This window comes from Trachypithecus francoisi, unplaced genomic scaffold, assembly GCF_009764315.1.
Source record: "Trachypithecus francoisi isolate TF-2019V2 unplaced genomic scaffold, Tfra_2.0 Lachesis_group19, whole genome shotgun sequence".
Lineage (NCBI taxonomy): Eukaryota > Metazoa > Chordata > Mammalia > Primates > Cercopithecidae > Trachypithecus > Trachypithecus francoisi.
In genome coordinates, this window is record NW_022681464.1 from 34,174,069 (window position 1) to 34,192,248 (window position 18,180).

At 36.9% G+C, this 18,180-nt stretch overlaps 1 protein-coding gene and 1 non-coding gene across 3 annotated transcripts in view; both read right to left on the minus strand.

Annotated features, from left to right (window-relative positions):
• MIB1 (mindbomb E3 ubiquitin protein ligase 1) overlaps positions 1-18,180 on the minus strand; it is a 141,203-nt gene that overhangs the window by 55,522 nt on the left and 67,501 nt on the right. For both annotated transcript variants that reach the window (XM_033178160.1, XM_033178159.1), the window contains 2 exons: positions 14,714-14,821; positions 2,715-2,912 (listed from right to left, as the gene is read on the minus strand). In XM_033178160.1, the coding sequence (XP_033034051.1) occupies positions 2,715-2,912; positions 14,714-14,821 (306 nt within the window). The remainder of the gene's footprint in view (positions 1-2,714; positions 2,913-14,713; positions 14,822-18,180) is intronic.
• LOC117064335 lies at positions 371-574 on the minus strand. Its single transcript, XR_004429392.1, has one exon. It is a non-coding gene; the product is annotated as a small nucleolar RNA SNORA73 family (small nucleolar RNA).

The following is an 18,180-nucleotide window of genomic DNA, read 5'->3' on the forward strand; positions in this document are numbered from 1 at the left end:
TAATTTTTCAAAGCTCCACAGATGAACATATTGTGCAGTCACAGTTGAGAATCATTAATCTAAGCATTTTCAAAGGGCAGGAAAGTGGCTAGTTAGCCAAAGGTAAAACAATTGTAAATGAAAATTTAGCAATCTCAGTCTACCATTTTTTCAAGCTGACTACTTTTTACATTAATCAATTGACTTAGCAGTTAAGTTTTTATTCATTAGCAGTCATGTACATGCATGAATAATTTAGATTCCATTCATTTCGTAGTTTCACAGATGCTATTCTCAGTAAAGTCATACATAACCTAGCCTACAGCACATACTACAGTTGCCAAATCCAGCTTGCCACTTGTTTTTTCTTTGTTTAATTCTTTTTTACTAGACATATTTCCTGCATGGTTTGTCTCCCCAGTCATTGTCCACAGGATTCTGAGAAGTTACAGGAATATGAAAGTGCAAACACCAGACCCAGCTTCATCTTCAACACTGTGGAAACGGACTGTACATCATGGAGCAGAGCCCTATGCTTCCCTAGCCACGCCGACAGAGCCTAGAAAAAATGATCTCCCAGGATATTACACGTTGGAGCCAGCTGTTTTTGTAAATTAAGTTGTATTGGAACACGGCCACACCCATTCATTTATGTATTATCTATGGCTGCTTTCACTCTGCAATGAGAGTTAGATAGTTGTGGCTGAAGCCAAATGAAAGCCTAAACTATTATCTGTGCCCATTACAGAAAAGGTTTGCTAATCCCAGGAATATATTCGTCCACCTACATAAGGAATTCCTGGCCGGGCACAGTGGCTCACACCTGTAATCCCAGCACTTTGGGAGGCCAAGGCAGGCAGATCACAAGGTCAGCAGATCCAGACCATCCTGGTTACCATGGTGAAACCCCGTGTCTACTAAAAAGTACAAAAAACTAGCCGGGCGTGGCGGTGGACGCCTGTAGTCCCAGCTACTCAGGAGGCTGAGGCAGGAGAATGGTGTGAACCCAGGAGGCAGAACTTGCAGTGAGCCGAGATCACGCCATGGCACTCCAGCCGGGGTGACAGCGAGACTCCCTCTCAAAAAAAAAAAAAAAAGAATTCCTGCCAGGCAAGATGGCTCACACCTGTAATCCCAGGACTTTGGGAGGTGGGAGCAGGAAGACTGCTTGAGCCCAGACGTTTGAGACCAGCCTAGGCATTTCTACAAAAAAAATTAGCCAGGCATGGCAGCTCACACCTGTAGTCTCAGCTACTCGGGAGGCTGAGGTGGGCCCTGAAAGTCGAGACTGCAATGAGCCATGATCATGCCACTGAATTCTAGCCAAGAACCTGTCTCAAAAAAAAAAAAAAAATTCCTAACCCAAGTTCAATCCAACCGTCTACCTTCTACTCCTGTATCTCGTGGCATTAAAAGTCTGTAGTGTTCAACCTGAAATGGGCTTCTATCATGACTGGAACACCCTTCTCCAGGTCCCCAAGTCCTTATCACTTTTCTCAATTACTCTTTCTCTACCCGCCACCTCACACTCACACTCTCAACAGATGAACCTGTCTCCCGTTTCAGACAAAAAACGGTAGCAGGCATAAATCACCTCTCCTTACAGATTAACACTCCCCAATTCTCCCTCACCCTCCAATCCTGCCTCCCACTTACAAGGACATAGCCTAGATCCCAACAATTCCAAAACAGTTGTACTTCAAAAACCTTAGTTTCTAATAATTATCTAGCTGAACAAAATCTATTCTTTCAGTTCTTCTCAAGCCCTCATTCCCACTACTACTTTATTTCTTCTCTGAGATCTATCCAATCCAGCAACCAATTCCTGGATGCTGTAAATTAAATTATCTAAACTACAAGCAGCTTACAACTCTAACCACTGCCCTACCTTTTAAAAAATCATTATTGAGTTTCCAATGGAAACAAATTATGCTTTACATATTCAAACAGTGTTTCAGGGAACGTTTGTATTTAAAAATAATATGTTGTTTCAAGCCTATTTGGTGAAGGTACCTAAAAGTTGGCAAATTAGGGTCCGGTCCTATTTTACTTTGCTACAAAATTACTAAGTATAGAAACTTTAATTAAACAGGTATACAAAAGACAAGCTGCTTAGTAACCAAACTAAGTAGATAATGGACACAGACTACATTTTCCATATATTTGTGGTTTAATTTATCTGGTTATAGAACTGTAGCTGAGGATAATCATTTCTTAGGCAACCATTGCTTCAAAAATTAGATCCTACTGTATATCAACTCTAAAATCCTATGCATTTTCCAAAACAGAAAATCTCTGAAGATTACACTAATGACTATTCAAAGTCCCTAAGCTACAATAAAAAATACAATCCAAATAATTTAAATAGTTATGAAGTAACTACTATGAAATATAGCCTATTACACTTCTTTAAGCTGTTGAGGCTCACTGTCATGATCAATAAAGTTGAATCCATTCATAAGCTGATATTTTTACAAAGAAGTCCCCATTCTCCCTGCCCAATCTAAACCCAATCTATTGGCATTTTCCTTAAAAAAAAAACAAACAAACAAACAAAAAACTTTTTAAAAAAGAAATAGCTACCAAATTTGCAACATCTTATGCCTTTGGTATCATTTACTATGACCATGACCATATGAGAACAATAACAAAGGAATGCTTACCACAGAACTTAATGTTTCCCTTTAATAGGATCCAAGCAATACCTGCAGGATGTATTTCTTTAAAGGTTTTACCTGGAGACTGGGATGACAGCCAAAGTCCAATAAAGTCTTCACAACCTGAAGATGACCTTTATTGACAGCAATATGAAGTGGTGTCTGTCGGCGCTTGTTTCGAGCATTCAAATCAGCACTACCTCGATGTAGTACTTCTATAACAGCACCTTCATCTCCAAAAGCTGCATGGTGAACTGCTCTATCACCATCTTTATCCTAATCATTAGCATTGAAATCTGAATTAGTGAATATTTTAGAAAGAAAAAAAAAAACTTGAAGCTGTAATAATACACCAAGAAGATTAATTTGAGAAAAGGAAACACAGGATGGAGCCAACAAAATAACTAGAACTTGACTTCTATAACAGCACCTTCATCTCCAAAAGCTGCATGGTGAACTGCTCTATCACCATCTTTATCCTAATCATTAGCATTGAAATCTGAATTAGTGAATATTTTAGAAAGAAAAAAAAAAAACTTGAAGCTGTAATAATACACCAAGAAGCAGATTAATTTGAGAAAAGGAAACACAGGATGGTGCCAACAAAATAACTAGAACTTGACCAGGTGCAGTGGCTCATGCCTGTAATCCCAGCACTTTGGGAGGACAAGGCAGAAGGATCACTTGAGGTCAAGTAAATTGTAAATTTGAGTAAGATTTCCAACAATACCAATCTGGGCAACATAGCAAGATTCTGTTTTGTAGAGACAGCCAGGCATGGTGGCACCCACCTGTAGTCCTAGCTACTTGGGAGGCTGACACAGAAGGATTGCTTGAGCCAAGGAGTTTCAAGTTACAGTGAGCTATGATCGCACCACTGCACTCCGACCGGGGTAACAGAGTAAGACCCTGTCTCTATAAAAAAAATTTTTAAAACCTAGAAACTGACTTGAACAGTGATTAACTCCCAAAGATAAATGATAAACTTAGATCATTTTATATATATATATATATCAGACCAACAGTTATAGTATCACTCTTTCAGCACTCTTCATTTATCAGCTATGACAGTAAGCCAACTTTTTTTGCCATTTAAAACTTTTTACAAAGACAGTTTTGTTGTTGTTGTTTTAAAGAATCAGGGTCCTAGGCTGGGCATGGTGGCTCACACCTGTAATCCCAGCACTTTGGGAGGCCAAGGCGAGCGGATCACCTGAAGTCAGGAGTTCAAGACCAGCCTGGCCAACATGGAGAAACCCCGTCTCTACTAAAAATACAAAAATTAACCAGACATGGTAGCACATGCCTGTAATCCCTGCTACCTGGGAGGCTGAGGCAGGAGAACTGCTTGAATTCGGGAGGTAGGGGTTGCAGTGAGCCAAGATCGAGCCACTGCACTCCAGCCTGAGCGACAGAGCAAGACTCCCTCTCAAAAAAAAAAAAAAAAAAAAGAATCAGGGTCCTGTTCTGTCACCCAGGCTGGAATGCAGTGGCACAGTCATAGCTCACTGCAGCCTTGAACTCCTGGCCTTAATAAATTCTCCAACTTCAGCCTCACGAAGTGCTGGGATCACAGGTGTGAGCCACCGTGCATGTCCTACAAAGACTTTTTAATGACATAAAAAGTAAACCAAGATGAGTTGTGTGATTTAAAAAAAAAAAAAAGAATGCCAAACAATGTGATCTCAACTGGCTTTAATGGGGAGCAATTTACCAACACATTAAAACTGGTTAAGTGATGAGCATACACTTTTCTGTATATTCGAGAACAGAAAAAAAAATATTAAATACACCATTAAAAAATAAAAACAAAGCATAAACTCCCAAAATTCCATATATCAAAAGTTTCAAAACTATTTCAGAAGAATCAAATCAATTTGCCTCACCTCCTGTAACAGGCATATTTCTGAAGAAATGAGAAAGCAGGAAAGACCTAATTGCTTAAATTTTTTTTTAAAACTGAAAGAAAGTACTTTGGAAAGGGGAAAAACTGCCTGCACTATGCCATGAAGGTAGCATACATAGTTCATACCAAAAAGTACGAAAAGAAGTCTCACTGCCTTGCCAGAAGCAGATGGAAAAGGGTGTTAGGTATAAGGGTATTGCATTTATTCCAGCACTGCACTGCAAATTTTGACACCCACCAAGACCATCTGTCTGTCCCTGATACTGGTACTCTAAGACTTCCTCCATCCAGAGCAGTGGTTTCTGATTCCCAATACCACTGTGCCAGCCCCTGGTGGACTCCCTAGTTTTGCAAGGGGTTTGACAATCCATATGGCACCCAGGATTTTCTGAACTACTTTCAAAGATAACACAGATAAACACTGTTATGATTAAATGCACTTAAATAGTTCATTCAAAACAGTTACAGAACTCAAAGTAGATTTTGGTCTTTGCATATCTTCTCAAACAGGTATTAAAGGTAAAAAGCACTCATGTAGGAATCCACGACAGTTTGACAATCACTTCTGAAACGGTAGGGAACTCAGGGATATTTCTACCTTACTGACATTTCCAGCCGAATCAGTTTTTGTTACCTGTCAATTTTGAGAAAGCAATTGGCAAACAACCACATGCAAGATTTAAGATTTAACTCTTGTGCCTTTTCCCTGGCGGTCTTGTGGTTAGGATTTGGCACCTCTCTCAACTCTTGTGTCTCCGAGTAGCATTATATTTAAACATCCCAGAAAAACAAGTGTTTTAAAAAACAAAACAAAAATAAGATATATATGCATGTATATATAAATTAATCTCTCTAGTAACACATATAGTTCAGAATCCTAGAGTTAAGATCTTCCCAACTTCCAGTCTTTTTTTTTTTTTTTCTGTTACAGTTTTTAACCCTATTTTGTGATCTACCTTCCATTAAAAAGGGGAACATCAGGCCACTAACACTGTATGGTTGTTAGAAAATCACTACTGAAACACTTAATGCAGGTTGTCAATAATTCACATAAAAATCAACACCAAAGAATTATAAAACCCTGATATGTTTGTCACAATGAAATAAATAAGAACAATTTTTAAATTATGGAAAATACACATGCATACTAGAAAATTACAATTAAATATAATTAAATTTACTTCCAGGTTTCTCTTCTAAATTAGAAAACTACAGTTATAATAAAACCTGAACTTGTCAGTTTTGTTGCTTTCTTCTGAATCCATCGTAAATACTCCAAATAAACCTAAAACACAGCTCATGTGACTGTCCCTGTTACTAGTACCAAAAGAGAATTTTAAGGAACAAGGTTACAGCTAACCTCTATAAGATTATCTCAAAGAATTTCATAAAGGGGCCTCAAATTAAATCTAAAACTGATAAGTGTTTCTTTCTATCCTCCTGCCCTATTCTCTACCCATTTTCCAAAACCTGCTCTTGTTTAGTACTGCCTATCTTAGCCGACAGAACTACAGATCATATGGTCAACAAAATCAGTATCCGTAAGTCACAGTCAACTGCTTCCTCTCTGTGAGCCTCTATGTTCAGTCATCAAACCCTACAGCTTTTTCTCCTCAATCTATGCTCAAATCTATTCTCTTTTCTCCAACTCTACCACAAACTAATTCAGGCCTTCATTCTTACTCACCTGGATGATTCCCACAAATCAACCTCCCTTCACTTTCTTATCCCAATCTATTCTTCACACCAAAGTCATAATTCTCTCTGTAAAACACAAATTTTATGTTTAAACCTCTTCAATGTCTCTCTACTATGTACACAACAAATCTCTTTTGAGACCTACCTCTGTGAACCATTCCAGCCTCGCCTGCTGCCACAGTCCCCTCAGATCTCAGGCTCCAACTTATCAACTTACGGGATCCTATGTATTTTCATATGCTACTCCCTAGACTTGGAATGCTCTTTGTCGTCACCCTCTTGGACTGGAAACTAGATATCTTATAAAACTCAGTTCAGGCATCACTTCTGTGAAATTTCCCGATTCTCACAAAATTTATTATACCACTTCTCACACTATAGTATAATTATTTGTTTGAAGTCTTTTTTAGCTGCCTGTGGGCTTCTTGGGGGCTAAGACTGTGTCTTGGCCGTCTTTATTTCCAGGAGCTAGCACAGTGCCTACTAACTAGTAAGAATAAAAATGGGTGTTGAATATAATCCTTAAATGACCATCATGATTTTTTAAATATTTTTATTGCAGCAAAATATACATAAAATGTACCATCTTCACCATTTTTAAATGTACAATTCAGTGATACTAAGTACATTCCTATCATTGTGCAACTATCACCACCATGCATCTCTAGAACTTTTTTCATCTTGCAAAAGTGAAACTCTATACCCATTAAAAACTGAGAAAACTGAAACTCTACATCCTATTCCTCCTACCCCCTCATCTCTGGAAACCACCATACATTCTACTTTCTGTTCCCATGATTCTGACTACTATCTATACTTAGTGGAACCATACGGTATTTGTCTTTTTGTAACTGGCTCACTTCACTTAGAATAATGGCCTCAAGGATCTTATGTGTCAGAATTTCCTTTCTTTTTAAGTTTAATGATATACCATTATAAGCACATACCACATTTTGCTCATCCACTCTTCTGTCAATGGATACTTGGGCTGCTTTCATACTTTAGCTATTACGAATAATGCTGCTAAGAACACAGGTGAACAAATACCTCCTCAAGACTTCCTTTCCAATCTTTGGGATATATACTCAAAAGCAGAACTGTTGGATCATATTGTAATTCAATTTTTAATCTTTTGTGCAACTGTCATATTCTTTCCAGCAGTGGCTATACCATTTTATATTGCTATGAACAGTGCAAAGAGTTCTAATTCCTCCACATCCTCACTGACAGGTTTTTTCTGGTTGTTTTGATAACAGCCATTCTAATGGCTGTAAGGCAGTGTCTCACTGTAGTTTTGGTTTGCATTCCCCTAACAATTAGTGATGTTAAACATCTTTTCATGTGCTTATTGATTCACATATATTCTTTGCAGAAATGTCTATTCAACTCATTCAAGTCAAATGAAGTTTTTTAGGTTTTCTTGATGTAGAGTTTTAAGAGTCTATATATATTTTGGATTTTAATCTCTTATCAGACACAAGATTTGAAAATATTTTCTCCCATTTCATAGGCTGCCTTTCTCCCTGTTGACAGATGTCCTTTGATACACATTAAGTTTTTAATTTTCATGAAGTCTAATTTGTCTATTTTTCTTTTGTTAACTCTACTTTTGGTGTCATATTCAAGAAATCACTGCCAGATACTATGCTGTGAGGTTTCTGCCCTCTTTTCCTTTAAAAAGGTTTATAGTTTCATATCGCACATTTAGATTTTCAGGCATTTTGAATTAATTTTCTGAATACAGTGTTAGGTAAGGTTCCTACTTTATTCTTTTACATGTGACTATCTAGTTGCCCAAGCACCATTTGTTTAAAAGATTGCTCTTTTCCCATTAAATTGTCTTGGACCCCAAAAGTCAATTGACCTTAAATGCGAAGGTTTATTTCTGAATTATCAATTCTATTCTATTGGTCTTTATGTCCACCCTTATGTTAGTATTGAGTATATAATGCACTGTCTTGATTATTGTTGACTTGTGGTGAGTCTTGAAAGTAGGAAGTGTGAGTCCTTCAACTTCTGTTCTTTCTCAAGATTGCTTTGGCTGTTTGGGGCTGTCTTGAGATTCCTTATGAATTTCTGGATAGATTTTTTCTATTTCTGCAAGAAACATCTTTAGGATTTTGAAAGAATTTCATTGAGTATGTATTGACATCTTAACAATATTAAATTTTCTAATCCATGAACATGGGAAGTAGTTTCAATTGTCTTCTTTAATTTCTTTCAGCAACATTTTGTAGTTTTCAATGTATAAGTCTTACTTCCTTGTTTAAGTTCATGCCTAAGTATTTTATTCTTTTTGATGCTATTGTAAATGGAGTTGTTTTCTCAATTTCCTGAAAGATTCATTCTTAACAGATTGTTCAATTAACAGACTGTTCACTGTTAATGTATAGATATACAACTGATTTCTGTGTTTTAACTTTGTATTCTGCTAAACTGCTAAATTTGTTCTAAAAGTTTTTTTTGTCGTTGTTGAAATCTTTAGGTTTCCACATATAAGATCACTGCAAACAGAGATAATTTTTATTTCGAATGTCTTTTCTTTTTCTTGCCTAATTTCTCTGGTCAGCACTTCCAGTATTGTTCAATAGAAGTGGTAAAAGCAGGTATCCTTGCCCTGTTCTTAGAAGAAAAGTTTTCAGTCTTTCACCATTGAATATGATGTTCATTAGGGATTTTCCATATATGGCTTTTATTACAATGAGGTCATTCCCTACTATTCCAAGTTTACTGAGTGTTTTTATCATGAAAGGGTGTTAAATTATGTCAAATGCTTTTTCTGGTCAATTGGAATGATTATGCAGTTTCCCCCCATCATCATGTTAATATGGTGTATTACATTAATTAATTTTCCTATGTTGAATCATCTTTAACATTCCAGGAATAAATCCCATTTGATCATGGTGTATAATCCCTTTCTCATGCTGCTGAATGTGGCTCACTAATATTTGGTTAAGGATTTTTATATCAATGTTAATATGGTATATTGGTCTGTCGTTTTCTTGTAGTGTCTTTTTCTGGCTTTAAACTGGTTTTGTTGGCTTTTTAGAACGAGTCAGGAAGTCTTCGCTCCTCTCTAATTTGTTGGAAAAGTTTGAGAAAGAATGATATTAGTTCTTTTTTAAATGTTTGGCAGAAATCCCCACTGAGACCATAAGGTCCAAGGCTTTTCCTTGTTAGGAAAATTTCAACTATTGATTCAATCTCCTTACCAGTTACAGGTTTATTCAGGTTTCCTATATCTTCATGATTCTGTCTTAACAGGTTTTGTGTTCTAGAAATCCATTCATTTCATCTAAGTTATCCAATTTGTTGGCATAGTGTTCATAGTACTCTCTTATAATCCTTTTTATTTCTGTAGAATTAGTAGTAATGTACCCACTTTCATTTCTGATTTTGGTAATTTGAGTCTTCTTTTTTCTTAGTCCATCTAGCCAAAAAATTTGGGTTATCTGACAAAGTCTAGTATTGTTCCCTAATACTAATCTTCTCCATTTGAAGCAGTTTTTTTTTTAATTAAATGACGAAAACTACCCCAAACTACCCCAAATGTCCTTATAACTTAAGCAGATGTACTGTGTTTAGAAACTCATAATAAAGACATATTTTTAAAAACTCATCTCCCATCCAAATCTCCATACCTTTACTATTATACTTCATCAGTGGGGGAAAAAAATATAAAGTCCACGGCAGATCCAAAATTAGCTCACCTATATCAACATACCTAAGATAGCATAGTCCTTGATGCCTTTACCTATACATTAAGGAAGAAACAGAATGTAATCCTACTAAATTCAGTAGGTCAATATATGGAGACAATCAACTTTCCAAAACAGCTCTTTGAGGTTTCCCTAAGAAAAAGAAATAGGAAACAAAATACAATCTTATCACATGTTCCAAAGGTATGCCATGTACCAAATAATTGTTTGATAACAGCTTAAATAAATCAAAAATTCCGCAATAGTCATCTATGCTACCGGTCAGCAACTTTTCTGTGAAAGGCCAGAAAGTAAATATTTTACTTTTTACAGGCCATATAGTCTCTTATTGAAACTACACAGGTACTTTACTGTCACACTAAAGGAGCCACAGACAGTAAATAAATGAACGGCTATGCTGTGTTTCAACAATACTTTACAATACAGATGGAGGGCTGGATTTGGCCTGTGAGATGTAGTTTGCAGACCATGATCTATACCTCTCTTGAGCCTACTTCCTAATGCAGATGGAAAAAATGAAAGGTTACCAAATGAGATAATTGGAGAACAAAACATATTATTTCCTTCATTCTTCTGCTAACTCCAAAGCTTTTAATAAAATTAGATTTTAAAAAATCAATTATTACCATTTTTAAGTGTAATAAAGATTTTTAACATTTTTAGGTGTGATAAAGGTGAGAAACTTTTTAAAAGAGCCCTTACGTTTTAGAATACATATTAAATATCTACTGATGAAATAATATGGTATCTGTCTAGATCTGCTTCAAAATAATTCAGTAGAGGGAATGGGAGGAAAAGCGTATAGATAAAACTGGCCATGAGTATTAATTGAAGCGAGGCGATGGGTACATAAGATTTATTATACTATTATCTCTACCTTTGTATATGTTTAATGTTTCCAATGATAAAAAAGTTAATAAAAAACAAATCACTTTATAAACAATCTGGCAAATTATGTATGACAAATCTAAGTGCATCTGCAAAATTAACTCTTTTCTCCACTTTAGCACTACTGACATTTAAAGCCAGATCATTGTTGTGAGAGCTGTCCTGAGCACTGTAGGACATTCAGTAGCATCCTTAGCTTCTATCCTCGAGATGTCAGCTGTACCTCCTCCACCCACCCACTTACAAGAATTAAAAATGCCACTGGACATTTCCAAATGTCCCTTGTGGAACCTAAATGCCCCCAGCTAAGAACCAATGTATTAAACAAACCATACAGTTGTTTAACAGTCAATGTTAATTCTTATATCCTAGAAAAATGAAACTTTGATAAACTTTTGTTTCAGTCTTGGGCTGAAGTCTTGATTGAGACAGGGTCTCACTCCTGCCACCCAGGCTGGAGTGCAGTGGTGTGGTTTCAGCTCACCACAGCCTGGGCTTCCTGGGCTCAACCGATTCTCCCACCTCAGCCTTCCAAGTAGAAGAGACTATAGCAGTGCACCAGCACAGGTGGCTAATTTTTTATATTTTTAATAGAGACAGGGTTTTGTCATGTTGCCCAGGCTGGTCTTGAACTCCTGGAATCAAGTAATTCACCCACCTCAGCCTCCCAAAGTGCTTGGATTACAGACATGAACCACTGCACTCGGCCGATATTTATATTTTAACTCAATTTTTCAATATACTTTTTCCTTTACCAATTGGGAAACTGTGTTATTAATATCCCTTTTCACACTTCTACAAACTGCATTTTCTTACAATGAATTTTAAAATAAAAAATGCACAAAATGGAAATCCAAATGAGGAATACGGTAAAAGTCCCATATATCTATCTTACTGTTCTAGTTAGCAGTCAGTTTGCAAACTTAAAAATACATTATTTGGTCGGGCGCGGTGGCTCATGCCTGTAATCCCAGCACTTTGGGAGGCCGAGGCGGGTGGATCACTAGGTAAGGAGATGGAGACCACCATCCTGGCTAACACGGTGAAACCCCCTTTCTACCAAAAATACAAAAAATTCGCCGGGCGTGGCAGCATGCACCTGTTGTCCCAGCTACTCCGGAGGCTGAGGCAGGAGAATGGCGTGAACCCGGGAGGCAGAGCTTGCAGTGAGCTGAGATTGCGCTACTGCACTCCTGCCTGGGCGACAGAGCAAGACTCCGTCTCAAAAAAACAAACAAACAAACAAACAAAAAAAAAAAAACCCCATTATTTATAAATATCTAGACTACCGAGACTCACTTCAACTCCCATCGTTCCATGTTTATATTATAACTGTTTGTTTTATATTTGAGTACAGTTAAGAAAAAAAGAGGCTGGGTGCAATGGCTCACACTTGTAATTCCAACACTTTGGGAGGCCAAGGCAGGAGGATCACTTGAGTCTAGGAGTTTGACACCAAACCGGGCAACACAGTGAGACCTTGTCTTTACAAAAAACTTTTAAAAATTAGCCAAGCATGATGGCACACACCTGTAGTCCTAGCTGCTTGGTAGGCTGAAGTGGGAGAATTGTTTGAGCCTGGAAAGTCAAGGCTGCAGTGAACCATGATCATGCCACTGCACTCCAGTCAGGGCAACAGAGCAAGACCCTGTATCAAAAAACAAAAAAACAAAAAACAAAAAACATCTGGCCGGGCATGGGGCTCATGCCAGTAATCCCAGCATTTGGGAGGCTGAGGTGGGCGAATCACTCAAGGTCAGGAGTTTGAGACTGGCCTGGCCAACATGACGAAACCCCAACTCTACTAAAAATACAAAAATTAGAGTGGTGCAATGGTGCACTCCTGTAATCTCAGCTACTCGGACGGCGGAGGCACAAGAATTGCCTGAACTCGGGAGGCAGAGGTTGCAGTGAGCCAAGAACATGGCACTGCACTCCAGCCTGGGCAACAGAGGGAGACTCTGTCTCAAAAAAAAAAAAAAAAAAAAAAAAAAAAAAAGGAAAGAAAATCTACTCTCGAAAAACAATGCCAATTTCATTCCTAATTCCAAAGCTGCAAACCCATTCTGCAAAACCTCTCATGTGAACAAAAGTCTCTAGAAACACAAATATATGAATAATCCCATGCTGCCAGGTTGGTGATTAAATTCTGAATCAGAAAGCATACTTTAAAAAGAAACTTAGGCAAAAAGAAATGTAGTTTTTCAGCTTCTTGCCTTATTAGCTGTAATCAGAAGGACTTTGGTTTTTCAGTAGTTGTTGCGACTGGGGTTTCTGGATTCACTAAATTAAAAATCAGATATTCAGCTCAAGAAATTTCATACCATTCCACCAAATAAAACTAAAATAATAAGAAAGTAAAGTAATTACCTTCTATATACAAAATACTAAAATTAACTTTCATTACCAAAAAAAACCTTGTAACACACACTAGGTTCCTAAATTCACAACCAAGAAAGATGCAACTTAAAAATTACTAGTGTAAAAGTAAAATCAAATTATATAATCTCATTCATAAAGACATCATAATAATAAAACTATTGTATAGTTCATAGATATCTAATCTGCTAATTTAAAATTCAAGTTCTTAGGCGTGGTGGCTCACACCTGTAATCTCAGCACTTTGGGAAGCTGAGGCAGCCGTATCACTTGAGGTCAGGAGCTCAACACCACCCTGGCCAACATGGCAAAACCCTGTCTCTACTAAAAATACAAAAATTACCCAGGTGTGGTAGCAGGTGCCTGTAATCCCAGCTACTGGAAAGGCTGAGGCACGAGAATCACTTGAACCCAGGAGGCAGAAGTTGCAGTGAGCTGAGAACAGGCCACTGCACTCCAGCCTGGGCAACAGCGTGAGACTCTGCTTAAAAAATAAATTAATTTCAAGTTATTTCTAGGCAACAGAAAATTCCAACATTACAGATGACCTGTTTAACCTTAAAAACCACAGGCTCTTTAGTAGCTGTCCAACAATTCAAAATACATACAATTACAGAAAAAAGAAAAAGTAACATAAGACTAGAAAAGGCTTCTCTTTTCCAATATGCGTCTTTTTAAATTTTTTAATTAGTAAAATCAGGCTGATCCACCAATTTAGCCCTCAGCAATTCAAGTCCTCATTAAGCTCTCACAGATGAGAGTGTTTTTTAGATAAAACTGCAATTATCTGCCTAATTTAAATTTGCTACAATTTGATTTATTCTAAATAATCTTGCACTATACTAAAATAAGTGTGATTCAAATACATTTTTAGTAATGAGTAGCTAAGTAAGACAAAGCAAGCCATCCTTCACACTAGAGATATAGAGAGATCCCCAACCCAGGCTCCAATGATATTAAGAAGTGTTTCTCTTTTATAAGAATATATTCTAAATTAAATGAAGCATATATACACACATACAGTGATAAACATGCATTATGAACTCTTCAAATATTCACATTAAGGTCAAGAAACAATAAAACTTTAAAAATGCGAATTCAGTTACGACAAAACAACAACAAAAAATGTTTCCAAGTGTCATAGAGATCAGGAAAGATTCTGACCCAGTGGACTTATATTCCTCATCCTTCAATTTCCCTACTATGATTCCTGATACTTGGACGAGCCCACCTTTAGCTCCGTAAAACATGATGGTTACACCACAGTAGCATGAAACTCAACTCCTATCTTTACCTAGGACTATGGCTAAAATATAAAGGATCACAGAAAGACAAGAAATGTTTCAAGTCTGTCAGATTTTTATTTTTAATCAGAAAAGTCTTAGGCGGATATTAAATTTCAAAAATAAAACAATCCATCTCATGATATACAAGCATTATTTCTAGGAAATAAATGTTTACTTAAAATATTTTTCAAGTTTACTTACCTCTGCTTCGACATCCACGTTTTGCTTCAAAAGTAACTTCAAAATGTCAACATGTCCATTCTGACTAGCAGCCTGCATAGCTGTGTGGCCAGCACATTGCCCATTTACCTAAATTTTTTTAAAAAAAGAAAGAATGAATGAATGAATAATCAGAAACAGGCAATATATACATACAGTGTAGGTTTAAATCTAGTATACTGTATGATTCCATGAGAATAATTTAGGTTGGTGTTCCATATATCATAGTTCAAATAACTACAGACTTCTTAATTCAGAGAAGGGAAGCAAGTATTGTTTTAAAAAACAAAAGTTCTACTGTCCAAAGAGTTACAAAATAACTGTTAGGCAATCTGCAAAGTTGAAAGAAGGGAAAAAAGAAGGGAGGAAAGAAAGGAAGTAAGTTAAGTTAGTTTTGTATATGTACTTCTTTTTAGATTAATCTCTGAGTCCATGGTTCAATGAAAAAATGCACTGAAGTGAAAACAAAACTTTTAGAAAAGATATTAGCTGCTAGGGATAAATAAATTCAATTCAACAAAAATACCAAACATCAACTTGCAGGCAAACTGCAAGGATAATAAATAAGGATACATAAACAAGTTAGCAAGGTAGGTATACACAACTATTATAAAGCAGTCATTTCCAACCTTTCCTTCACTCCCGGTGTCATGTACATGTATAACTAATCCATGGACATACCCAAGGCCAAGTGCAATTCTTTAATTCTACCCCTTTTACTCCCATCCACAAAACCATTAAAGATGGTTAAAGATGGTAGCCTGGCCACATGTTTATATACTATCTTTCCTGAAATCACACTAAAATGACATTAAAATAATTTTATTTTAGTAAAAATCCATAAAGATAAAGGGAGAACATCAGAAAACAAGAAAAAGTAACACAATTGTGAAAGAGGGAAAACAGATGGAAAAGCGTTATCTCACTTTAGAGAGAACAGGAAGCCACAGTGTAAAGAGCACAGGGAATCCCAGACAAACTCAAAGCCTACAAACATAAGCACATCATAGGTAACAAGGGGGGCCTCAGGTGTAAGTCTGATGTGCAATGGTCACACTCCAAGCCCACTCCTCAAAGTCAAGGACAGAACACTAGCTGCCTGCATCTCATCCCCAGACAGGAAAACTTGAACAACTGTAGAGAATAGATTTCTATAGGGTGGTATTTAGAGATCCCCCAAAACTCTACACACCCAGTCACCATAATGCAAAGTTAGTCAACAAGTCCAGGTGAGGAGAGCTATCAATCAGCTTTGTAATGTCCTATTGAGATATGAATGGATAATCAAGGATTGGAGATTTGTCCCCTCTTATAGATGAACGAACAACCAAGGATTACCAGACATCTAAGGAATGGCTCTGATGTGAAAACAGTAACTCAGAAGAGACAAAAAATTTAAGCAGATACAAGAACTTGTTTTCTTATAAAGACCTATCATATACGCTCAGTAAGGAAAGAAATGACATTGTATCCTCTTTAAACACCAACATGATACTATCAAAAGGAATGTGAAAAGGGCAACCAAGAAAAGCTTGAAATTTAAAACTGATGGAATAAAAACCTTGGAAAAAGGGTGAGAAAATTAAACTAAGGAATCTCTCAGAAAGGAAGCGGGGGAAGAAAAAAACAGGAGAAAAAAAAGAAAAAGAAAATCCGAGGAAGAGTCCAAGAATAACCAATAAAATAACTAAAGAAAATTTGCAGATATGAAAGACATGATTTCCAGTTTTAAAAAGTCAAACACCTAAAGATGAAACACCTAAACACCTAAAGTTTTAAAAAGTCAAACACCTAAAGATGATGTGGATGAAAACAGATCCACATCAAGGTGCATCATTGTGCAAGTTCTTAATGCTGACCAAAACAAAATATCATCATGCTTGAGAGAAAAAACAGCATACATGTAAGTTCAGGAATCAGAATGGCTTATATCTTCTCAATAGTAATTCTGGAATTATTCTACAAGAAAATGACTTCTTTTTTTTTTTTTTTTTTTTTTTTTTGAGACGGAGTCTCACTCTGTCGCCGGGGCTGGAGTGCAGTGGCCGGATCTCAGCTCACTGCAAGCTCCGCCTCCCGGGTTCACGCCATTCTCCTGCCTCAGCCTCCCGAGTAGCTGGGACTACAGGCGCCCGCCACCTCGCCCGGCTAGTTTTTTTGTATTTTTTAGTAGAGACGGGGTTTCACAGTGTTCGCCAGGATGGTCTCGATCTCCTGACCTCGTGATCCGCCCGTCTCGGCCTCCCAAAGTGCTGGGATTACAGGCTTGAGCCACCGCGCCCGGCCGAAAATGACTTCTAACCTAGAACTCTATTCCAATCTAAAACTTAATTGTGGAGTTTTAAAAAAATTCAGATATTAAAGGTCTATTTCCCATGCATCCTTTCTCAGAAGCTAATAAAAGCCTTACCTCACCAAAAAGAGAGAAAATGTAGAAACAAAAAGACAGGGGATACAGAAAACAAGAAATTCAACATAAGAGAGAAGAGAAGGGAACCCTCAGGATGATGGGTGAGAAGACACTCCAAGTGGGCATCCAGTGCAGAGGAAACCCTGTTCAGATGGAGAATATCAGAAGGCATAAGAGAAATGTCTCCCAGAAGATGAAAATGAATACATTTCATCTGTTGTACCTAAATGTCTCGAGCAATTGAGGTATGTTACGATTAAAGAGGAATTTAGGAAGAAATTAAGTATAAGAATACAGATTACTAACAAATGAAAAAATATAAAAATCATGTATAAGCAGAGGGACTGCAAAAGACCACAAGTAACTTTTAAGAATGAAGGAAATATTCTACACCTTAATAGAGGTGTAGACTATGTGGGTGGTGTGCATTTGTCAAAACTGGCTGATCCACGTACTTCACTGTATGAAAATTACACTTCAATTTTTTAAAAATGACAATTATGAACTCCAATTACAAACAAAAAGGTAGGAAAACATAATCTAATATACTCCACAGCATGGCTATGAATGTCATTTACATAACATGCACAACTAATTTTAATCCAAACAAAATTACAATATACTATAACTACATGATGAAGCTGGAAACAGTATGTGTGTGTCTGGTGGGGATGGGATGGAAGTGGTGAAATAAAGCTAAATCCTCACCTTCCACAGTGAGGTATCAAAAGATCTAGGAAAGGAAAAGGGAAAGGAAAGGAAGAAAGAAAATTAAGACATTATAACAGGTATATTGGTATGTTACTGGAAAATGTAGAGGTAAATATGAAGGCTATTAGCCAGCTAAGAATAGTTGCCTCTGAAGAACAGAAAAATAGGGGTGAGAAAGAGGAGATGCTATTTTTCATAACAAACCTTATAGAACTGTATTTTCCTTTAAATCTTTAGTACTGTAATGCTCTTAGAAAATAATTTTAAAATAAATTAGTAAGTAAATGAAAAAAAATTATAGTAAAATCTAAATTTGCTTGACTGGAAT